Source organism: Manihot esculenta, chromosome 9 (assembly GCF_001659605.2).
Source record: "Manihot esculenta cultivar AM560-2 chromosome 9, M.esculenta_v8, whole genome shotgun sequence".
In the NCBI taxonomy this organism is placed as follows: Eukaryota; Viridiplantae; Streptophyta; class Magnoliopsida; order Malpighiales; family Euphorbiaceae; genus Manihot; species Manihot esculenta.
The window spans coordinates 9,341,974-9,367,341 of NC_035169.2; the positions used below are offsets into that span (position 1 = coordinate 9,341,974).

A 25,368-nucleotide genomic window follows, 5' to 3' on the forward strand; every position below is an offset into this window, starting at 1 on the left:
TGCTATTTGCTTTTGCATTGGTTAGAAAAATGTTAAATGTTAATAATTAAATAAATATATGATGGAAATGTTTAATGGAATTAAAATTTATAGATATTTTGTTAAGTTTTTATTTTTTTTTCGTAATTTTATAATTTAAAAAGGTAAACTAAATAGACATGGCTGCTGCTGGATTCGAGTTGTTGACATCAATACTGTTGATGATCCCTCTTACATCGTCTATTTTGTCCACACCCGTCAAGTCTACATCCGCCCGCATCTCTCTTTTCCATCTTACATAGGCCCCACAATACATCCCTGGTGGGTCCCTTCCCCTGCGAAATAATCAGAGCCACTGTACACAACACCAACACCAGTGTTTTTTACTGCCTCTTCTCGCTCTCTCCCTCCGTTTTGGCCTAGCTCTTGCTTCGCTTGCCTCTCTCAGGCCTAGGGTTTTTGGATCCCAAATCTGATTTTTGTTTATCCTTTTTCGTTACCAGATTCTTCCATCATTGTGCCTTCACCGCTCAATTTCATCTTCATTCAGGTACTGTTCACTACACTCGATCTTACGCTTCTTCTAACTTCTGTTGCATTTTTTTTTCTTGTGTATATTTGATGTCGTTTTATCTGTAAATGGCAATGACTCTCTTTGTATTTTTATTTCATGTGGATTTTGATCTTGCAGTTCCTCTTTTAATAAAAGTCTTGGAGTTGTGGACTTTGATTCACACAGAAAGAGCTGGCTGAAAAGTTTGGAATTTTTTTTTTTTTTGGCTTGATGAATCAATATTGAGATTTTGATAAGCAGCAAGTACATGAAATCAGCTCCATCCACACATTATTTTCTTCGCCTTCAAATTTCAAAAATGAGCATTTGGTTTAGTTCTGCAAATTTAAGGCTTATATCATCCAACTTTTTATTATTTTTTCTTATAAAACAGTTTTTCAAATTTTGATGCTAGAAAATAAATGCATTAATAAGAAGGGAAAATTACTAGTATTTTTTTGTAAAGTATTTTATTATTTAATTTCTATGATTTTAAAAAATTCATTAATCTATCCATTTAATTTTTAAAAAGTTTATTGATTAGTAACTATTTTAGACTTATTTAACGGCTAAATCTAAGGATGAGATTAACTTAGTAGATCTTTAATGTATTTTTCAAAATAGAGAATCAAATTAGTGAGTTTATCTATATTATAGGGATTAAATAGTAATTTTCAGAAAGTATGCATGAGATAATATCTTCTTATACATTATGTGATAGTCTATGGTTATACCCTTAAGTTATGGTTGGCTCAGTTTACTGTAATTTTTTGATGAATTTCAGGGGTTGGATACGAGAATTCATAGTGAGTGAACAGAGCTTGCAGACTCCTTATAGTTTAAGATATATATATCAAAGGAAGGTACAGAGTTAACATGTTATGTATTCGGATCTTTCCGGGTTTTTATATCTAAAGTTTTTGGCAAATGGGTTAGTATACACTTGAAAGGCCTTTCTGAAAAAATTTGGTGGGAGTCTGAGATGCCGTATCAATGGGGTCGTATTCTCGCACTTGTGAAATTGTTGAAGCAAAGGAAGAGCTGAATTCGGCTAAACATTCTAAAAGAACTAATGAATCACATTCTGGATTAAGTATAGGTGACAATGATAGAGAGCCACCTGTCCTGAAACTGGGATACAGGGATTCTCTGGAATATGATATCAATCAACGTTTTGAAGCTGTCAGTCTTAAAAACTCATCCAAGGGTCTGGCTCTTTCAAGTCATGCAGGCCCTAGCTCAAGCCCTATGAGGAAAAGTGCCATGAAAAGGCCAATAACAGTGCGTGTGCCTCACTCACCGGGAATTGGAAATTCTCAACCATTGTCTCTGAAGCAGGCATTAAGGGAGCTTTGCATTGCTAAAGCATCAGAAATGGCTGCTATGAAACGGATAACAAAGCCAACTGGCTCTCCTGGAGCCTCAGAAGCTGGAAGGATAAAAAGTTTGTATAATTCAGTTGTAGTGGAAACTAGTATGTCTGGGCTTCCCATAAATGAAAGCAAGGGGACTGTAGTTGAAATATCTCTACTGCCAGAAGACAGCAAATCAAATTCTTTGGAGAAGGTGCCTCATCAATTTCAGGTGACTAAGTCATCTAACCAGAGTGCCCATTCTTCTCCATTGTCCCTGGCATTTAAATCTCTACACCAAAGTGCTAATTCTTCTCCTCAATTTGCTGTTCCAACAACACATGCTGGTTCTGGGACTGTATCTATGGAGGATGAGATTGCTTCTGAATTCACAAGAGTTGAAACTGAGGCGTTAAAGTCTCCAGACCAAAGTGCTTTCTCTTCTCCCAGATTTGCTATCCCAAAACTGCTAAGTGGTAGTGGAACGACATTGATTCATAATGAGGTTGGTTCCTCTACCCGAAAAGTTGAAAAACAAGCTGTAAATTCACCTCCTCAAAGTGCTCATTCTTCTCCCAGGTTTGAAATTCCACTCACAAAAAATGGCGCTGGAACCACATCATTGCATAATGATATAAGTTCATCATCAAAAGTTGGAACTCAAGCATTGAAGACAGAACTAGTTAAGAAAGAGAAATGCATGCCTGCAACTTCCCTATCTTGTTCTTATTCTGTTGACAGCATACCAAATGAAGATTTAAGTATTGCCACTTCAAAAAGGGTAGCAAGAAAATCGTTAACGCCTCGATCAGGTAGGAAAGCAAAGTTGTACTCTCTTTCGTCTTCAAGGTATGGAAACAGAGTAAAGAAGTTCACAAGAAACACTCCAAGGTTAGCAAAACCAGTATTGAAGAACAAGAGTTCCGTTAAGAAGAAAATAAAGCAAGGTACAGCTTCTTCTGCCTGCATTTCTAGTAAAAGTGATAAAATTTTGGCTCCTAGCGCAGCTAACTTGTTTTGCCAGAAATGTCAATGTGCTTTAAGGAACGTAACTGAGGATTTAAGGCAAGATTCCCTGCCACCTTCCTCTGCCAGTTTTAGGGCTGAAGTTAGTTCAAGTCATGTGGATGCTGTTGCTAGCAAACCAGATTTCAATTCGATCCATTGCAGTAGAAACATATCCATTGGGAAGGTAAAGAATTCAAAATCAAGAGAGAAGGGTGAGTTTTCCCAAAGCTCAAATAGTAGCCTTGGTGAGCATAGCACTAGTACAAGCAACAGTGATGTAAGCAATCCAAGCAGACCTAGTTGTTGCAACAGGCCCCATATGTCAAAGGACATAAAGTGGGAAGTTATTCGCCATGTTAAGATGCAGGATAAAGTCTTAAGTTTGAGGCATTTCAACATCTTAAGAAAGCTTGGTTGCGGAGATGTAGGGACTGTTTATCTTGCTGAGCTAATTGGTACAAACTGCCTATTTGCTATAAAGGTCATGGACAATGAATTTTTGGCTAGAAGGAAGAAGCTGCCTAGGGCTCAAACAGAAAGAGAGATATTGAGAATGTTTGACCATCCTTTTCTTCCCACACTGTATGCCCAATTCACTTCAGATAATTTGTCCTGTTTAGTTATGGAGTACTGTCCGGGTGGAGACTTGCACGTCCTTAGGCAGAAGCAACCTGGTGGGAGTTTCCCTGAACCAGCAGCAAGGTGGGATACTTAGAAGAAAGGTTAATTTAGATCATTATTTACTTCTAGTGTTCTGATTCTTAGTTGCAAATAATTCATAATCAAGTACATAATAAAGCATAAGAAGAATGCCATAAACAGGACAGAAACATAATTCCAATGTTCACTTCTCACGAGTCTTAACAATGGTTTTTGCATTTCTGTTGAAGGTGATAACAATTGTTGTTGCTGTCATCTTGAATTGCGTTGCAGCAGAGCTGTACATTATGTTTGGCTGCTATGGAGAAAAGCAATATTCAAAAAATTTTGAGCAAGGACCTTTAAATTTTAATTTAATTTTGACATACTTTACTTATAAGAACTTCAAAACAATATTTAATTTAAATTTGACATATTTTAGTTGTAAAATCTTAAAACAGCAAAATGGCCCCTTCAAATTGCCTTTTGCAATAACATCTATGATTGAACAGGGTGCTTTTTGAGAAAAGTTTCAAACCAGCTTGTTGGCCTTCAACCACAATTCGGAGCAGAGCCTTCGATTTTTTTATTCACTTAAAGCGAAGTTTATTAAGCAACTTTGTCTTCAATTACCCTTCAGGCAGACCGATTTTATGGCATAATTTATCTGATAACCAGATTTGTACGCTTTTAAGATTATGGCTTCCTGTAGGATTCTCCTCATCAGTTTAGCTTAATTTGTAGTTCTATTTTACGGTTCAGAAGAGAATCTGTAAGCGGGGGCAGAATTATATTTGTGCTTTGCATTCAACCTATACTAGTTTCTTTTTGGGGATATGTGAAATCTGATGCAAGAAAAATGTTGGACATATGATGATATTCCTTTGATGATTGATATTCCTGCTTTTTAGTTGTTCATTTCTCTGTGTCATATGTAGTGACAAATCTTGAACTGTTATATGTGGTAGGTTTTATGTTGCTGAAGTGCTCCTTGCTCTGGAGTACTTGCACATGCTTGGAGTCATCTACCGGGATCTGAAACCAGAAAATATTCTAGTTCGGGATGATGGGCACGTTATGCTCACAGATTTTGACCTCTCTCTGAGATGCAGTGTAAGTCCAACCCTCCTGAAATCAACTGATGCTGACGATCCTGTGAAGATGTCTGGTACATGCACAGAATCTAGCTGCATCCAGCCTTTCTGCATTGAGCCATCATGTCAAATTCCATGCTTCAGTCCTAGGTTTTTACCTTCTGCTGCAAAAACAAGGAATTTAAGAGCTGAAATGGCAGCTGAGCTTAGGTCATTGCCTCAGCTCGTGGCTGAGCCTACAGATGCACGTTCAAATTCTTTTGTTGGGACCCATGAATACTTGGCCCCTGAGATTATCAAAGGAAAGGGTCATGGGGCAGCAGTTGATTGGTGGACATTTGGTATATTTCTCTATGAGCTTTTATATGGTGGAACACCATTTAAAGGTTCTTGTAATGAAGAAACATTAGACAATGTGATTACTCAGAGCCTGAAGTTCCCAGATAGCCCACTTGTTAGTTTTCAGGCAAGGGATCTTATCTGGGGGCTCTTAGCAAAGGATCCTGAGAATCGGTTGGGATCTGAGAAAGGAGCTGCTGAAATCAAGCAACATCCTTTCTTTGAGGGCTTAAACTGGGCACTGATAAGATGTGCCATTCCACCTGAAGTGCCAGAATATTACGATTTTGGAGTACCATACGAAAATAGCAGCTATTTGGAGTACAACGCTACGGGAGAGCACCTCGACTTCGAGTTGTTCTAAATACGGTATTTCTCTCCTTCCCTATTGTAACTATATGGAGCTTGTGGTGTAAATTTGATTGAGAATATTGTGATATAGCTGTTCTTTGTGCCATAGAAGTCACTTGGGGTTGGGGGCTGAGTAGCGGAGACACTGCTGAAGGGAGTTAGTTATGATCTGTTAGCCTGAATTACATGACCCCTTGAGACCAGATTTTGTAAGATAAAATTCAAATCATTTATTGAGCAACTCTCTCACTTGTACATAGCTTTTCCTTCTGTTGGTTCTATTTTTGGGTCATGGAATGGCAGCATAGCTATCCAATAACTTTTACCTTAAAAACTACTCTAATACAAGTAAAGCTTAAAGTAAAAATTTGTGTGCTCTGGACAGAGTATTAAAAACTTTTTTTAATGAGTGGTTGGACATTCTTTATTTTAAGTCAAGATTTTGATTTTTGATTTACTGAAGCACTTTATTTTTAGTGAATGAACTTTATGCTAACAAGATAACACCCACCACGAACAAGTTAACATTTATAGTTATACTAAAAAAAGTGCGACGAGGGTCATCAATTTTTTTAATATTGTTGAAAAAGCACCCCAAAGATTTTCAAAGATTTTCAAAGATTTCATAAGATAGTTTGGTTCTGTGAAATCTATGTTGAAATGAATTTTTTTTTCAGAGGTAAAAGAAATTTATTGCATGAGGCAGACCCAATTCACTAGGCTTTAAAAAGAAAGGCTCAACAATTAACCATAACAAAAGTAACGAAAAACAAGGCCCAAAAGTCAAACTAAGACTAGTCTTCTAGGAAATGAAGATCCCACCTCTCAGCTCCCAAACTCCCGTTGAACTTTTTACTGTAGTTTCACTAAAAGGAGAATTTACAGCTCATGAAAGTGAGACCAGCAAAATAAGAGAAAATGATGAAGAATCTCTCAAAACGAGAGAGAAAAAAATTTTATTTACATTATCTAGTACTTTTTATTTAGAGGTGCAAGTATAGTCTTTAGCATATTTTATTAGAATGTATATTCTTAGATTTATTCTCTTGGTAAAATCTATTCTTTAATTTAAATAATTTTGTATATTATAAAAACAATTTTCAAAATATACTCAGTAATGTTTCGAGGTTAGTGTCTTTAAAATGAGTGAAGGTTTGTGTTTTGCAGAGTAAATTACATTTAAATGTACCTTTCTTACTATTTCAAAAGAAAAAAAACGTACCTTTCAGTGAGTTTTCGTAATTGTTTGTGATGTCTGAAATTCAAGAATTGATTGAATTATTTAAATTTTAATAAGCTTAATTTCTATTTTTTTCTTTTTTTTAATTTTATTTTTTTTTATCTTTTTCAGATTTGCTATCATCGTTCTATACTTATATCTGTCTGTCAAATTTACATGGACAATCTCTACGTGCATACTACATTCCATCCACATTAGACAATTATTTAATTTTCTTCAGCACTATTTGAACACGATCTTTAATTTTATTTTTATATGGAGGTTGATGGTCATTTGGGTTGTATTGCTTTGAGTTGTCTAAGTCTTATTCAGCTCATAAGAGTAGGTCTGAACTGGTATAAGATTTATTCTTTCATTACATATTGAGCCAGCATCAAGCCGGTCTAATTCCCTTCCACTTGGATTGCGATAGATCCGGCGATTTGGAGTTCGTTAATCATCTATCTGCATAGCTGAGAATGATCCACATGATGATAAAAGGAAATGCGAGGCATTGTGTCCTATTTTTAAAATAGCACATCAAAAGATCCGCTATACTTTTGACAAGGGAAATATCCAAGGAATTATACAACCACTTCGGCTAAGTACGTACAATAACTTTACTTTCATGGTTTGTGTTTGAATCGCAGCCTGGATATGACCGTCTCTGTTGCTTAAGATGCATGCAACCACACCACGAGATCACAACTTTGCAACTACCTGTGTGTGCCGAGTGCCCAATAGCTTGAGGGAGGAGAAGGTCAGAGAGCGCGTCCATTGCGATTGCCGCGATTGTGCAAGGGGAGATTAACTGATTTTTTTTTTTCACAGGATATGCCCAGTTGCTATATACTTGGGCATGGCGCATGCTCAACTGGCTCCCCTAACTGAAGCCCACTGTACATGGTTCTTGTTCATCTGTCCTATAAAAGAATCGAACCAAGCTGATTTTAAAAATTAAAGATCTATTTAATTTAATCATTGGATATAACTGATAATTATGATTGATAGTTGATAATAATTAATAACTGATAATTGATAATTCAATCCAAATTAACTTTAACTTCTGTAAGTTAGTAAGGTTAGATAGAGAGAATTAATTTGTATTCCCAAATTAACATTCCCTCATAAAACTTTATTCATTCATCCCCAAATATCCCAACCCATTCATTCCCTAATTATTCTTGCTCAAATAAATGCAATATAACAACCAAAGAAAGAGGGGGCCTAACTGATTTACAGTTCATAAAATCATACTTCATATTAATTCCTTCTCAGCTCCAACCTCCAACCTCCAACTTCAGTTTTCAGTTTTTCTCCAATATTCCCCACCATGGAACTTTCCTACTACTATTTTATTCTGTAGAAACCCCATGATCTCCGCCTTTACCCTACTGCCTCGTCTTTTGGCTCCAATTGGTATGGTTGTGCTCCGAACGGCAGCCCCCTCGCGGGTTTACTTGTCAAGGCCTGCGAAATCTTACACATCTCGCATGAATATGTGCTTCCAGTGGTGGTGGAGTAATTTTGAGTTTTATTTGGTTTATTTTTTCCCATACATAGAGTATAGAGATTACAAAATAATTAAAATATTTTCAATGAAATTTTTTTTCAAAGTAGAAATTATTTTTAATTCATCGGAATTATATGATGATCATGTGGAATATAAGAATAATGAGAGGAAATAGATTACAAGGAACGCATGATGATTGGCTCATACCAGTGGATAAGTTGGGAGTTTCACACTTAGCCATCGACAATGATCATGATTAGCCGTTGATTTTAAAGCATAACGCGTTGATTTTGAGGTCACAATCGTCAAAAATCATGTCCCCTTGTGGGGTCCAACTTTTCAATTTTTTATTTTTTATTTTTTATTTTTTTCCATGCATTATATGATATGACAATCTCCTGTCCAAGTATCCAACCCTATCTTTCTCTCTGCAACTAGTTATTTCTGCATATTAATTTATTTATACAGGCATAAATGCTGGCTTTTAAGAGGGTTGTTGGAATTTTTTTTAATAAATATATTTTACGGTTGATTAATTTATTTTATTGTTAATTAAATTAAATAATATAAATATTTAAAATGATAAATAGATTTTTTAAGTGGTTAAAGTGTTAAAATATAATTATATTTTAATTAAGTGATTTTAAAATAAAATAAAATAAAATATTTAAAATATTAACGGCTTAACGGTAATTTAATCTTTTCTTCTTCCGCAAAAAGAAACAAAGTTAGATAGTCCAATTTATAGTTACTTGACTAATGACAACACATTACATTGAATATTTTTTTAATCATGTTGTATATTTTAAATCTCGATTTATTTTTAAAAAATAATTTTTATTTAAAAAATATTTTATGTGATGATAAAATAATTTATTTTTTTATTATTTAATTTTAATTTCTATTTATTTGCAGAATATAATTTATATTTAAAAAATATTTTTTCTGAAATTTTATTTTTTATTGCTAAATTTTAATTATAAAATAAAGTATACTAATAAATTTATATAGAGATTTTAATAAAATTCTTTAAATATGAAAAATATATTTTTTTAAAACAAAAAATAAATTTTCAGTTAATTAGAAAATATTTTATATTAATTAAAATTTTTAATTATTCCAAACATAAATTGTAGAAAATATTTTATTGAAGAGTATTTTTTACAACAAATGGAATGATTTATATATGAAAGTCTTAATAAAATCTCAAAACATGAAAAATGATTTATTGTTGTAAAAGAAGAAAGTCGTTTTTTTAGAATGATTTAATTTTTTTATTTAATTAAAAAAATATTTTTTATTAAATAAATCTTATGAGTATTCAAAATGTTAAAATTATAAAAAATATTAAGATTTTATTTAAAATTAAAAAATAAAAAATAGCTTACCGTATTAAAAAATATTTTTTAAAAAAATATTTTTAATGAAAAATTAAAATATAAATTATTTTTTATAAATAAATAGAATACTTAAAAATGTATTTTTTAAACATAAAATAAATAATTTTTTTAAAAATATTTATTAAATATACTTATTATCATATTGAATTTGTGAGTTTGTTATTTTATAAATTTTATAATTAAAATATATTATTTTTAATTAAAAAATACATTTTGATTAACTTTTTAGCTAATATGCTGTAACATCCCTTCATCTCCGTGCATGATTTGCGGTTGCAAAATGCTGACCTGTAATCCCCAGACGACAATAGTCAAAAGAGTGTGGATCACAACGTAAATTAAAATTTGAAATTATTTATAAAATCAATGTATGCTTCAAAAATGCTGATATAAAGTGTTTTTTAAGGTAGTATAATAGAAAAGGTTAATTGAAGAAGTCAAAATTACTTTTAAAAATAAAAAATAACTAATATTATTTTTGAAAAATATTTTAAATTATTTTATTAAAATAATTTAATATGAGAAGTAATAATGCGTCGTATGAAAAAGCCATTAATTCTAAGATCTGCCTCTGTGCATGGATTAGGTGGAATTTACTCACTCCATTGCCCCTGGTGGGATGCAACTGTATGTTTTCATTAATCATATCTATAATTCTTCTGAAAAAGAAAAATCGTGGTTAAATTCGTGCACTCTCTCTCTCTCTCTCTCTCTCTCTCTCTCTGTCTCTCTCTCTCTCTCTCTCTCTCTCTCTCTCTCTAGATCACAGTGGAGTGTAAACTTGACTGATTTTTTTTTTTACCTATTCGATTTATTTCATATCATCAAACTGAGATACGCAGCGTGAGACTGCTTTACTTGAGAAAAATTCGATAAATTTTAAATCTGTATTCTTTTTCAGAATTTGATTTTACTCTGAAATATAAGATGTCATTACGTATCCATTAAATAAAATTATAATATATAATTAAAAATTAAAAAGAATTATTTAAAATATAGTGTAATTTATATATTAATATTAAATTTTTATTTTTTATTAATTATATGTATAAAAAATTTTGAATCCGTACATGTGGGTATAGTGCATTTTATGCATTTAGTAGGTCTAATAACTTGCCATGATTTTGTCCCATCTTACATTTATTTTTTTAACCACCTTTTTAAATATGGGGAAGAGAAAAAGAAAAAAAAATTTCCCACTTTTTACTCTCGTACTCGGCATCAATAGTAATATATTATTATTATTATTAAAAAAATTAATTTATTTTCTATATTTAAATATGTGATTTTTTAATTAAAATTGTTTTTAATATATAACTGATTTTAATAAATAGATTTATATTTTATTTTAATAAATAAAAATAAAAATAAAAATAAATACCATACTGCCCCATCTAATTCTCTAAAGGGAAAATTAAATTTCGTCAAATATATATATTTATGTATATGTAATTATTTATATTTTATAAATTTACGTATAGATTATAATTATAATTTAAATATTTAATAAATTAATTACAATCAACACAGATATTGCTAATATATCTAGCCGAAAACTATTTTTAGAGTAGCAATTTCTCCTTTTTGATACAAAAAAGTTAAAAAGAAAATTTATTCCAATGATATAATGTCTAATTAATAAATTTAAATTATACTCTTAGATTTATTTTATTTTTAGTACTCAGCCTAAAATAAAAAATAAAGAACACATGGAGAGAAAAAAAGAAAAATATAAAAAATGTGTGAGATAAAATGAAATTCTCTGTTTGTGGTTTGTAAAGACACATTAAAAAAACGTGTTATTTTAATAATAATAAAAAAAATTAAAAAAATAAAATTTGAAGGCATTCGATTAAATCAAATCGAACGAATAAATTGAAAAATTAAAATTTTAGTATTTATAAAAATTAAATTAAAGCGATTTTGATTAGAAATCAAATCGAATTAAACAGGTCTAATTTAATTCAATTCGGTTTGATTTAATCAGTTTTGATTTTTAATAAATTTTTTATTTTTTACACTTATTTTTAATATTTTAAAATTTAATTAAAATATTTTAATTTTAATATGATTTAATTTCTAAAAATAACATATTATTATTAATAATCGATTCGTTTTGATTTTTTTCTAATCAAAATCGAATCAAATTGAAATAATCAAAATTTTTAAAATTAAAAATCGAATCGAATTGAAATAAATAAAAAATTAAACTAAAATTTTAAATTAATACGATTTAATTAATATTTTCGATTTAAATCTAATAATTTACCATTGAGTCCTTATTTGAAATTAAATTTACCATTGCATGAACGGTATATACAATGACCGAAATATATAACATGTAAATCGGTGGGTCCATTTGTAAAATATCTGCCGAATAAAAATTTTAATTTAAGAAATTAGATGACATGTATTATTTAGTAATTAATTAATATTTTAAATTTAAATCCTAAATATATTTCTTTTAAAATTGAGAGATAATCTAGTTTGAATTTAAAGCAATCGAAGAAGTAAATTTTGAATGCCATTAATGGACTTGTTGGACTGCAGCCCTACCTAATTTGCCACCTTCAATAAATTTAGAAATAATTGCGGGTAATTTTTATTATTAAAATTTAATAACTAATAAATTATAATATTAAAAAAAATATTTATTATTATTTTAAACCATATAAAATGAATTATTTATACATTTTATTAAAAAATTTTATCAACATATTAAAATTTTATTCATATCGAATTCATCAATACTATTAATTATCAGTTTCATATTTTATTATTAAATATAACCACGACCCTTATTATTTTTTTAGAAGATTATTTCTAAAATTAATAAATTTTACTCTTTATTGTATATTAAATAATAATATATTATATGATGAGCACTGGGTTTCTTCATCCCGGTCTGGGGTCAGGTCCATGACAATAGCTCATCACCAGGAGACCCTCATGCTTCCCACGCAAATCAGGTTCAGTCCGCTCAAGTCTTGAGACCGGACTCCATCTAAATTTCTCAACCAGGCCGTCTCAGTCTTCATAGTCCCTCAAGCAGATCCCTCTGAGCCCCGCTTTAATCTTATCTTTCGGCCCAGCTCGGAACCAGGAAGGAGATCAACCCATCTGTCTTGTGAATCCATCTATACGCGCGCCCGGGAAGGATCAGAGGCCGTTACGTATGGGGTAGGGATATGATATTCTCGTACGTCCGAATCAACGTAGCGAAAACATGTGACCCAATGATAAACAGTTTGTTATACATCACTAGCAGACAAAACAAATAGATAAAAGGAGGATTGCCCTCCTCAAGACCTAAATTTTTTACTAAATTTACAGAATTCTTGTACAACCTTATTTTTTGGATCTCATATCATCACTATATAATTAATAAATATATTATAATATAAAAAAAGAATTTAGCTCATGACAAAAAGAATATAAGCTTCTTCTAAGAATGAAGGGAGTTTTTTTTTTTTTTTTTATGAATCAATAATGATGAAATCTCTTTATTGTGACAAAACTTTCTTGTTAAAATATAATTAGATATATTTTGAAAAGTTAAATTTTTATTTAATAAATATTACTCATTTTAGTATTGAATTTTATATAATTTAGTAATTATAATTTTAACTATTCACACTTTTTTTATATATTTTTTAATAATAATTAAAAATATAATTTATTTATCGTGTATTTTATATGATGTTATATAATAAAATAATATTTTAATTGATTTTTTTAAAACTATTAATTAAAATTTTAATTTTGACAAAATAGAAAGATATGATAGTAATTATTTATTATATATATATATATTTATAAATAGTAGACTTCTTTTTTATTGAAAAGTAAATTTATATAAAATTAATAAAAATACAAATCCATTTTCATTTTCATATCAGCTTAAACTTTTCTTAAAAAATCAAAACTTAATCATAGTTCTTTTGATCACAATTTAATTTCTTTGTCATTTACAATAAATAACAAAATATCAAATTTCATATACCAAACTTTTAAAAATTCTACGGCGACCATAGAAGAACTATCTCAAAAAAATAAACTGACTCCTTGACAAAATTATCGCATTCGGTGGTTGGGACCATGCCTCGCTTTTGTTTCAGAAAGTCCATCGCCACCATGTCACCTTCCACTCAATCCACATACCATTTGTTTAAAGATAAAGGGGATAATTTCTATTAAATTTTTGAATTTTTTAGAAATTTAATTAATTAAAATATTTTATAAAATTAAATTAATAAAATATTTTATATTAAAAAATGTATTCAACATATTTTAACTTTAATTATAAAAATTAAATAATATATATATATAATTAAAATTATAGGATTAAATAAATATATATATATTTATTAGTAATTTTCCATATTGTTATATATATATATTTTTTGTTCTTGAAACACACTCTCTCTCTAAGGCACCATTTCTCAAATCCCTACAAGCCACCGCAGCATGACCATTGCTAACCAAAGCCAAATGGCTAAAGCCTCCCTCCAAGTGGTTCTGGTCCGCTCTCGATGTTCAAGAAGGGAAGTAGGTGGGTTAATACATGTTGAAATAAAAGGAGGGAAGAAGCCGCAAGAACGGTGGCTCCAATGGATTAAGTGAGAAGAACTAGTTGTTTGGGATAGAGACTAGTTCCAAACTCTTAAAAGGGTGGCCAATTGCAATATGCCAACCATTATGAAAGCTTTAGATATGTCTCTATCTCTTAGACCTTAACTACTCCATACTCAATCATTAATGCCATTCGTCACTTGTCCTTACCTCCACAAACAATTTTACTTTTATTTTAGGAGTCTCTTTGATTTAACAATTTAATATAAGTAATAGAAGATGACTAGCTACTTTTTCAAAGTATTTACCAAATAGATGAAAAAGTTAAATCAAATGCTCTTCAAAACTAGTATAAACTGGGAGTTAACGGTAATGGTAAAATTCAGTTTGATTTTTTATTCAATTCAGTTTGATTTGATTTTTAATTTTAAAAATTTCACTTATTTCAGTTCGGTTTAATTTTAATCAGAAAAAAATTTAAAAAACTGAATTGAATTGATTAGTAATAATAATATGTTATCTGCAGTAATATAAAGAAATTAAATTATATTAAAATAAAATATTTTAATTAAATTTTAAAATATTAAAAATAAAGTGTAAAAAGTAAAAAATTTATTAAAAATCAAAATCGATCAAATTGAATCGAATCAAACCGAATCAAACCGGTTCGATTTGATTTCTGATCAAAATCAATTCGGTTCGATTTTTATAAATACTAAAATTTCAATTTTTAATTTATTCGATTCGATTCGATTTTAAATCAAACCAACCGAATACTCACTCCTAACTATTAATAGACTTAATTGGGTTAAGTTTTAAATTCTTTTAATAGCTAAAAAAATCGGCTTAATTGGGTTAGGTTTTAAATTCTTTTAATAGCTATAAAATCGATTTTTTTAGATAAATTTATTATTTAATCATTATGATTTAAAAAATTATTATTTAATTTTTTAATTTTATAAAATATCTACTGATTAGACTATTAAATATTTTAAATTTTTTTATAATATTTAACTATTAAAATTAATAAATGTTAATTAATAAATTTTTTAAAATTTTATAAATATTTTAATATAATTTTTAAAATAATGAATTATGGAAACTAAATAATAAATTTTTATTCCTTTTAATTCCAAAGGTTAATTCCAGTTTTTTTAATGCTTCCACCAACTATAAGGATTATTTAGTATTCCTCTATTCTATATTTTTTTATTGTCTTAAATTTATTATTCATTTTTTTAAATTATAATAATATATAAATGAACTATTATAATATTATTTAATTTAATTTTATTTTTAAAAAATTTCTTAAAATATTTCTTATTATTTAATAAAATTTAATACATTTAAAATGATATAATTAAAAAATTAATAAAAAAAATTATATTTTTAATACATATAAAAAAATAAAATGGACAAAATTATGGAATGGAGGAAGTGTATAAATTGAAAAGTTAAAAACTACAATTTAAAAAATGTAGAGATTTAGAGGAGATTTTATTATATTTTAGACACTAAATAGCATTTTACATTTTCTTCTTCTCCAAAAAATAGGGGTTTCCAGCAATGACTCAGAAATTATGAAGTGAACAAAGCAGCAATAACTACTCGAAGCTTGAACTGTCACCTCATCGCCTCTCTGTAAAGCTAAAATTTCTCCGTCTCTAACTCCCAACTGCTACCGGTCCATACCCATACCCCATGCATAGTTAAGTAAAATCGATTTTGATTTTGATTTTAATTTTAATTTCTTTATTTTTATTAGAAGTATATTTTAATAATGAAAATAATAATAATAATAATAATAAATAATTTAAAAATATCAATATTGTGTGAACGATAAAATAAACTGAGAAAAAAAATATTACTAAAAACCAAACTTAAAAAAATTGCATCTCTCATTAAATATCTGCATGCCATTAAGCTACATCATCATTTATAACAATAAATAAATATGTTGCTTTAAAAATATAGTATTTTATTGCTGCTGCAACTTTGAGGTCTGAACTCTGAAGGGCGGTAAGATTTCGAGTGAGCCTTTTATTTATCTCTTTTTAGATATTATTTTACAATTAAAAAAATATTATATATTATTTTTTTTTTCATCTTATAATTTTTATTTATTTTTATTTTTTAAATATATTAAAAAATATAATTATTTTTATTAATTTTTCATTACATTTAAATATTAAAAAATATTTTAAAATTAAATAAAATTATAATAATAATTTATATATTATTATAATCTAAAAAAATAAATAATAATTTTAAAATATTAAAAAATAAATAAAATTATAGAATAAAGAAAGCATTATATAATTGATTTATTATATTTTATTTTTATCTCTTAATATTAAATAATAATAATATAAAAATTATTGTATTTAAATTTCATTTATTTATTGAAAATAATGTCTATTTAAAAAATATTTTTTAAAATAATTTATTTTTTTATTATTAATTAATTTTAATTTTAAAAATAAAATAGGTTAATAAATTTATATAGAAGAATTTTTTTTTGAAAAAAGAGTTATTTTTTTATTTAAAAAAGTATTTTTATTAATTAATTTATTTTAAAATATTTTAAACCTAAAAAATATGGACATGAAATAAATAGAGCTTTAATATATAATTAGTGTCACTAAATCATAATTTACCTAATTAATAAATAATTAAGCAAACAGAATTGAACATTGATAGCCAACAGTACTTTCTTATCAGGAGAGCATAATGAATCTCATTTACCAGAGCTAGCCTGGAGCTCTTAGTTTTCTTGCTTCATAAATTTTCAACCGCTTAAAAGTCAGTCGTCGTGCTCTCTCTTCTTCACGTTCACAAAAATTTTCAATTTATCTCTTCTCTGCTCCTCGTTTCGTTTCGCTTCTCTCCGCTCTGTGCTTTTGCTTTTGCCTCACACTCTGGTAAGTATACGTATTAATAGCAAATAACGTCGAATTCAGTCAAGTCATGGTTTCCTCGCCATGCGCCGGCGGAAATCGCCGAGAAGACATTTATTTAACGTCTAAACGGGAAGAGTGATGTTAAACAGTTAAGACTTGACGGAATTATAGGGAGAGTATTTTTTTCCGAAAAGAAAGGAGGAAATAAATTGTTTTGTTTCCACCTGCAATGGCGGCGGCTATTACTGGAGATGATTTGGCCAGATCATCGATGGGAAGCAGGCGGAGCCTTGGTAGTCGTCGGAGTTGGACTCAGCAGCCGGACATTTTTAACCGAAGTATGAGGCGGGAAGAGGATGAGGAGGAGCTTCGGTGGGCTGCCATCGAGAGGCTGCCGACATATGATCGGATGAAGAAAGGGATGCTGAGACAGGTACTTGATAATGGAAAAGTTATACAAAGTGAGGTGGATGTAAGGAATCTTAGAATGCAGGATAAGAAACTGTTGATGGAAAGTATTCTAAAGGATATTGAGGATGATAATGAGAAGTTTCTTACGAGACTTAGGGGAAGGATTGATAAGTAAGTTTTTAATTTTTTATTTCATTTTTTGGAAAAAAGAAAATTCCCCTGAAGTTTGAAATTGGAATTTGTATAAATTTTTTTTATTTGGCTTGATGATTGTTTAGGGTGGGGATTAAGATCCCAAAGATTGAAGTCAGGTTTGAGAATTTGTCAGTGGAAGGAGATGTACATGTTGGGAGCAGAGCTCTTCCTACTCTGCTTAACGCTACTCTAAATACAATAGAGGTGCCACTTTTTTTTGTCTCTTTAATTATATTTTCCGTTTGATTTCTAATTTTGTGTGACCTTTTATATTTTTTTGGTAATTAAAATAATAGAATTGATGAACTGAAAGCTGGAAGAAAAAGGCAAAATATTGAACTTTAGGTTTGTCAGAATTTTTAACCTTTTAAAGTATATAGCTGTCTTTTTTTTAATACTTTTTTTAATGATTTTTTTCCAAAATCTAACTTCGATCCTTTTTTTTTAATTTCTCCAATAGGATGTATTTTATTCTTTTCTAGTTAACATATTGATTTGAGATAAAATTTAATCATTTGAAAAATTATTGAGTATGAGCGATAATTAATTCTGTTTATCTATTTTGATTTCTTATGTACAATAGAACATTCTTGGGCTGATTCGGCTTGCTCCCTCAAAGAAAAGAAAAATCCAGATCCTTCAAGATATCAGTGGAATCGCCAGGCCCTCGAGGTATCTTTTGGACATTATACTTATTTTCTAACTAAAACTTTCAACCCTTACATTAAAATTGCTCAATGTGGTAATTTTCAGGATGGCCCTGCTTCTTGGTCCTCCAGGTGCAGGAAAGACAACACTGTTATTGGCACTTGCTGGGAAACTTGGTCAGGATCTAAGGGTATATCTCCTGTTTGTATGACCGTTATATTTGCATTGTAATTGATCTGATATCTTCTGGATAATCTTGCGGACAGAAAACTGGGAAAATCACCTATTGTGGTCACGAACTGCATGAGTTTGTTCCTCAGAGAACTTGTGCTTACATTAGTCAACATGATCTTCACAATGGAGAGATGACAGTAAGAGAAACACTTGATTTCTCTGGGCGCTGCTTGGGTGTGGGCACAAGATATGAAATGTTGTCAGAACTTTCAAGAAGAGAGAAGGCTGCAGGAATTAAGCCAGATCCTGAGATTGATGCATTCATGAAAGCCATAGCAGTGTCAGGCCAAAAAACTAGTTTGGTTACAGATTATGTTCTTAAGGTTTGTTTTCCTGCTTTTCTCATCCTATTATGCGAAATTCAAAGAGTAATTCTCCTTGATCCTTAACAGATACTTGGATTGGATATTTGTGCGGATATTATTGTTGGGGATGAGATGCGTAGAGGTATTTCTGGAGGGCAAAAGAAGCGTCTGACTACTGGTACGTTTTATCAGAAAAGGGTAATCGAGTATAGGAAATAAATCCTCCTCAGGTCATTCTGAATGTGAGTCATTATACTCTACCAATAGTGTTTGGACTGAAATACAAAAAAATTCTTATGCGAATTTGGGTATGTGTACCTTCCATTTACTAATTAAATGACATATTAATTAGAATCATGATGGATTTCATCTTTAAATTTAAATTAATAATATTTTATTAGTGGAATGCACCTAAAATGCACGTAAAAATTTTCAAAATACAAAGAATCCAAACTCTTATAATATTTAAGATAGCGGTTATTGTCACTCCATTTGCCTTTTTATTTTTTTCGGGACAAATGACTTCGCTTATCTATGTCAAAACTTTCCTAACGCTTCTGAATTTTTTTTTTCTGGCACATACAATTTTTTGACTTGTCATCTATTAAAAATCCCACATCCAATAAAAACATAAAGACGTAAGGATGAAAGGCCGAGTAACTAATTGGTAACTTACAACTTTTTAGCTGTAGTCGGTCCATATTCAAGAAAGCCCAAATTTCATATTCCATGGATTCTAGCCTTTAACCCTGCCATTCACCTCCACTCTTTAATTCAGAAATCTGACACCATCTTTTAACAGGTGCTTCTTTTACATTTTTGGCAACCTGAGAACCATTCTAATAGTTGCTATGTGAACTTACAGGAGAAATGCTGGTGGGTCCAGCAAAGGTCCTTTTAATGGATGAAATATCAACAGGATTGGACAGTTCCACAACTTTTCAGATATGTAGGTTCATGAGGCAAATGGTTCATATTATGGATGTAACCATGATCATTTGTCTCCTGCAGCCCTCACCGGAGACTTTTGAACTCTTTGATGATATTATCCTGCTTTCAGAAGGTCAGATTGTTTATCAAGGTCCCCGTGAGAAAGTACTTGAATTCTTTGAATACATGGGTTTTAAATGCCCTGAAAGGAAAGGAGTTGCTGACTTTCTGCAAGAAGTAACTTCCATGAAAGACCAAGAACAATATTGGTACAAGAAGGATCAACCTTATAGATTTATCTCAGTTCCCGAATTTGTGCAGGGCTTTGGCTCTTTCCATATTGGCCAACAACTTGCATCAGATCTTAGCATTCCTTATGATAAATCAAGAGTTCATCCTGCTGCACTGGTAACGAAAAAGTATGGCATTTCAAACTGGGAACTATTCAGAGCATGCTTCTCAAAGGAGTGGCTGCTGATGAAGCGAAATTCCTTTGTGTATATATTCAAAACAACCCAGATAACGATCATGTCTGTATTTGCTTTCACTGTGTTCCTGAGGACACAAATGAAAGTGGGTACTGTTGTAGATGGACAAAAATTCTTTGGAGCGCTATTTTTTAGCCTAATAAATGTAATGTTTAATGGGATGGCAGAACTTGCAATGACAATTTTCAGGCTTCCTGTCTTCTTTAAACAGAGGGACTTCTTGTTCTATCCTGCATGGGCCTTTGGCTTACCTATCTGGGTCCTTAGAATCCCATTATCATTACTGGAATCGGCGATATGGATTGTCCTAACATACTATACAATTGGTTTTGCTCCTAGTGCCAAAAGGTAAATGTTCTCAAAGGTTTCAAACTTTCTAGCTGCTTTAGTGAATTGTTTGTCCACTGAAAAGGTTGGCGACTTTGTCATTTCTCTTCTATGGTTGCAGCGTACAACTCCTTAAGATGTTAAGCTTCCATTTTGCGTTTTTTGCTCTTGATTTAAAGATCACAGAATTTCATTCTCTTCTAATTAGTATTGCTATAACTTCTAATAACAACATTTGTCATGATTTCTTCAGATTCTTCAGACAGTTCCTGGCATTTTTTGGAATTCATCAAATGGCTCTTTCTCTCTTTCGTTTCATTGCTGCACTTGGAAGAGTACAAGTTGTGGCAAACACGCTTGGCACCTTCACCTTGCTTCTAGTTTTCGTGCTTGGAGGATTCATTGTTGCCAAAAGTAAGTAGTTGCCCTGCTTATCAAAATATTGAACTTTGTAGTTAGAATCAAGCGATTAGCCTAAAAGCTTGACATTCCCAATGCTGGTTACTAATTGTAAAAAATTTGTGCATCTTTGAGATTTCCTGTAAATAAATTAATATTGTAGAACTCTTATTATGTTTTAGATGACATTGCACCCTGGATGATTTGGGGCTATTATGCTTCTCCCATGATGTATGGACAGAATGCCGTTGTCATGAATGAATTCCTTGATGAAAGATGGAGTGCTGTAAGATTTCTTCGTGCTTTAATTGTCTTCAACATAGAATTCTTATTCTATTAAGGAAAGACACATTGATATATCTTGCTAACTGTTGCCTAATGCCAGCCCAATCCAGATCCTAGGATTGATGCACCTACAGTGGGGAAAGTCCTCCTGAAGTCTAGAGGCTTTTTTACTGATGACTATTGGTTTTGGATTTGTATTGGAGCATTATTTGCGTTTTCTCTTCTATTCAACGTTTTATTTATTGTCGCATTGAGTTACTTAAATCGTAAGTTATCTCATCTCTTAACTACTCAAGATTTTTCGTATTAAAATGAAATAAGGCTTGAAACTTCATTTTAATTTCAGCTCTGAGCGATTCAAAGACTGTCGTAGTTGATGAAGATAAGAAGGAGAAGTCACAAACTGGAAAACATCGAACACAAGGTTTAAGTCTTCATTGAGATTTCTTCTATTTTGCTGCATCCTTCAGTTCAGCACCGCTTTTCATTTTTCCGTATAACATGATTACTGAATATATGCACACTGTCACTATTCATGAATGCAAAAAAATGGGTGCTTGAGCTTCAGTATAATTACACTAGACCCATATCAACAGGGTACCATAAACTTATTCCAGCTACATGTCTATGATCTTACATATCCCAATGTACACGTTCATATGATAGAATTAGAAAGAGATCCAAGCCTAATGTTTTGATGAACGATTACAGGTATTGATATGGAAGTTAGAAATTCTTCAGAAGGTGTAAGTGCTGTTAGTAGTTCATACAGAAGAGGAATGGTTCTGCCCTTCCAACCCCTATCACTTGCATTCAACCATGTGAACTACTATGTAGATATGCCTGCTGTAAGTCATTCCTTTTTCATATGTTGCTCACTTGCTCTCTAAGTAGCTCAGAACTGCTCTAAAGTTAGAGACAAATTAAGTTTCGTTTACATTCTTTAATGGTGCCATAATGTTGTTGATTTTCTGAGGGAACATTTAGATAGAACTTCCTTTTACATAACAGGAAATGAAGAACGAAGGAGTTCAAGAGAAGCGACTTCAATTGCTAAGAGATGTTAGTGGTTACTTCAGACCAGGGATATTAACAGCACTAGTGGGTGTGAGTGGCGCTGGGAAGACTACGTTGATGGACGTTCTAGCTGGAAGAAAGACAAGTGGTTATATTGAAGGAAGTATTAACATTGCAGGTTACCCAAAGAACCAAGCAACATTTGCTCGTGTCAGCGGTTACTGTGAACAAAATGACATTCATTCACCAAATGTCACTGTTTATGAATCTCTCTTATATTCTGCCTGGCTTCGCCTTTCTAAAGATGTAGATACAAAAACAAGAAAGGCATGTAAAATCTCCTACACATTTAATTCTATCTAAATTAATTAGTTCTGTCATTGGAATAGTTTACTGAGTCTAATGTAATTTTTACAGATGTTCGTCGAAGAAGTTATGGAGTTGGTTGAGCTAAATCCGATAAGGGATGCCCTTGTTGGACTTCCAGGAGTAGACGGTTTATCAACAGAACAAAGGAAGAGGTTGACAATAGCTGTAGAATTGGTTGCCAATCCCTCCATCATCTTCATGGATGAACCAACTTCTGGCCTCGATGCCAGAGCTGCTGCCATTGTTATGCGTACCGTGAGAAACACTGTGGATACGGGTAGAACTGTTGTATGCACAATTCACCAGCCAAGCATAGACATTTTTGAGGCTTTTGATGAGGTATATGTCAATTTTCGTAAATTTTCTTCTTGTTTGCCAACGTTTATGCATCTGGCTATTTCTAAGGAACTTACCCTTTACTACTTGCAGCTAGTTTTGATGAAAAGAGGTGGTCAAATCATTTATGCTGGACCCCTTGGTTACCAGTCCAACAAGCTCATAGAATATTTCGAGGTGAGTGTATCACTTTGTATCTTTTAATCTATAATTTCATTTAGCATCAAAAGATGGAATTATAATGCCAATGTCTATATTGACTGATATTGATAACTTGATACAGGCTATTCCTGGAGTTCCCAAGATCAAGAATGGATATAACCCAGCGACATGGATGCTTGATATCACTACATCCTCAATGGAAACACAACTAAATGTGGATTTTGCAGAAATTTATATCAACTCCCCTCTCTATCAGTAAGCCTGTTATAATACCTTATTTCTCTTTTACATTAAGTTGCTAAAAATGTTTAGTTTTAAATTTATTTCTTTTGTTCTTGAAACGCTTTCAGGAGGAATCAGGATCTTATCAGAGAACTTAGCACTCCAGCACCGGGTTCAAAGGATCTCTACTTCCCAACCAAATACTCACAGTCTTTCCTTGTTCAATGCAAGGCATGTTTCTGGAAACAACATTGGTCTTACTGGAGAAACCCTAAATATAATGCAATCCGTTTCTTCCTGACAATAGTCATCGGGATTCTGTTTGGTCTCATCTTTTGGAACCAAGGGCAAAAGATGTAAGCCTTTAATTCTTTATCTCATGTTACAATTATTACCCCTCCAAGTACATAGACCTGGCTCTGTATCTCGTTAAAAAGAAAGAAAGAAAGAATCCCTTTAAGAAAAGTGTCAATTGTGGTTCCATAACTCTTCTGCATTTGCCGTCGATTGAGTGAAAATTTTCTGTTGACAGCACTAAACAGCAGGATCTTATGAATCTTTTGGGAGCTGTATATACTGCAATATTTTTCCTTGGCGCAACCAATACTTCTTCAGTGCAACCTATTGTTGCAATTGAAAGAACAGTTTTCTACCGAGAAAGAGCAGCTGGACTGTATTCTGCACTGCCTTATGCATTTGCTCAGGTAAAATAATCCTCAACTTCTACTTCTAGGGGAACTTAAACTGAAGAGATTGAAGAAATTTTAGTCAAGCAGAACAAGGAAGTTGTTGAAATATTTAATTATCAACCACGCATATAAGAAACAAACGCCTATTCCTGCAGGTGGCAATAGAGGCAATTTACGTCACAATTCAATCCATTTTCTATTCTTGTATCCTTTATACCATGATTGGCTACGAGTGGAAGGTTGGAAAGTTCTTGTGGTTCCTCTACTTCATAATAACTAGCTTCATATACTTCACATTGTATGGGATGATGCTTGTTGCACTGACTCCAGGCCATCAAATTGCTGCCATTGTCATGTCCTTCTTCTTATCTTTCTGGAACTTGTTCTCCGGTTTTCTCATTCCCAGGAGTGTAAGTGAAGCCTTACATCATATTTCCAGCATTTAACTGTCACTTTTCTGAAGAAAACTGATGTAGTTAGCTAATTTCTGACAGCAAATACCTATATGGTGGAGATGGTACTACTGGGCTTCTCCTGTGGCTTGGACAATATATGGGCTTGTGGCATCTCAAGTGGGAGACAAGGATGTTCTTCTGGAAATACCTGGAGCTGGTAATGTGCCATTGAAGGTATATCTTAAAGAAACCTTAGGCTTTGATCATGACTTCCTTCCTGCTGTTGGTGTGGCTCATATTGGCTGGGTTCTTCTCTTCTTCTTTGTGTTTGCATATGGCATCAAGTTCCTTAACTTCCAAAGAAGATAAGATAAACCAACTTCAAATTTACAACAAAACAACCGTAAACATTTTTTAAGCTTCTTCTACTTATGATTCCATAGGAAAAATTTTACAATGCAACCGTTATATATACAATAATTTTATTATTATCATTGATTATGATGGATTACATATAAGCCTGATCATAATCAATGGGTAATAGCTAATTGTTGTATATAGTACAGTTGTATTGAATAATATCTCATTTCATAAAGACTGCAAATCCCAACTCATTCGCAAAATATATATTCTTTCTATATATATTCTTTTTTCAGTTGTGAAACTGCAATTGCTAATTGTATATAAATGTAGCCTGTGGATTCTCTTTACAATTGCTAATATCTTTACAATAAATAAAGACTTTTTTTTTTTTTTTTTTTTTTATTGAAAAGATGATTGTATTGATAAGAATAATAGCAATATAGCTCCTTTAAGAAACAGATCATAGCCCCTAAGCAAAGCCCAACCTAAAGGCCTTTGATGTCTAAGCAAAAGAGGCCTAAGGCTCCAAAAAATGACACTAGTCTTTGAAGTAGCAGAAGGATTCTATTTATTTTGTAGAAAATATTTTTTAAAATTAATCAATGAAACATTAAGTTATTTTTTAAATTTTGAAAATTTTATTAATATTTTTATATATAAATTTATTAATATAA

General features: G+C 31.2%; 2 protein-coding genes across 5 annotated transcripts; both read left to right on the top strand.

Moving 5' to 3' along the window:
* The first annotated feature begins 288 nt into the window (after positions 1 to 288).
* On the top strand, positions 289 to 7,455 carry LOC110622268 (serine/threonine-protein kinase KIPK2). 3 transcript variants are annotated; one of them, XM_043960266.1, is made up of 4 exons: positions 289 to 529; positions 1,317 to 3,594; positions 4,500 to 5,333; positions 6,968 to 7,455. In XM_043960266.1, exons 2-3 carry the CDS (start codon positions 1,526 to 1,528, stop codon positions 5,326 to 5,328), a joined length of 2,898 nt encoding a protein of 965 aa, XP_043816201.1. In that variant the 5' UTR covers positions 289 to 529; positions 1,317 to 1,525; the 3' UTR covers positions 5,329 to 5,333; positions 6,968 to 7,455. The 3 variants fall into 3 exon arrangements, with proteins under 3 accessions (XP_043816201.1, XP_021622421.2, XP_021622420.2); XM_021766729.2 differs by lacking the exon at positions 6,968 to 7,455 and adding an exon at positions 5,425 to 5,714 and having other exon boundaries at positions 291 to 529; XM_021766728.2 differs by lacking the exon at positions 6,968 to 7,455 and having other exon boundaries at positions 295 to 529; positions 4,500 to 5,714.
* A 9,268-nt stretch (positions 7,456 to 16,723) lies between these two features.
* Positions 16,724 to 25,086, top strand: LOC110623662 (pleiotropic drug resistance protein 2). Of its 2 annotated transcripts, XM_021768666.2 has the most exons (21): positions 16,724 to 17,501; positions 17,609 to 17,729; positions 18,109 to 18,197; positions 18,279 to 18,363; positions 18,440 to 18,730; positions 18,800 to 18,890; positions 19,578 to 20,478; positions 20,711 to 20,871; positions 21,039 to 21,142; positions 21,242 to 21,407; positions 21,488 to 21,565; positions 21,853 to 21,989; positions 22,153 to 22,485; positions 22,576 to 22,866; positions 22,957 to 23,040; positions 23,147 to 23,280; positions 23,376 to 23,603; positions 23,780 to 23,951; positions 24,092 to 24,175; positions 24,267 to 24,346; positions 24,431 to 25,086. In XM_021768666.2, exons 1-21 carry the CDS (start codon positions 17,149 to 17,151, stop codon positions 24,561 to 24,563), a joined length of 4,116 nt encoding a protein of 1,371 aa, XP_021624358.2. In that variant the 5' UTR covers positions 16,724 to 17,148; the 3' UTR covers positions 24,564 to 25,086. The 2 variants fall into 2 exon arrangements, with proteins under 2 accessions (XP_021624358.2, XP_021624357.2); XM_021768665.2 differs by having other exon boundaries at positions 16,725 to 17,501; positions 24,092 to 24,346.
* The last annotated feature ends 282 nt before the right edge of the window (positions 25,087 to 25,368 follow it).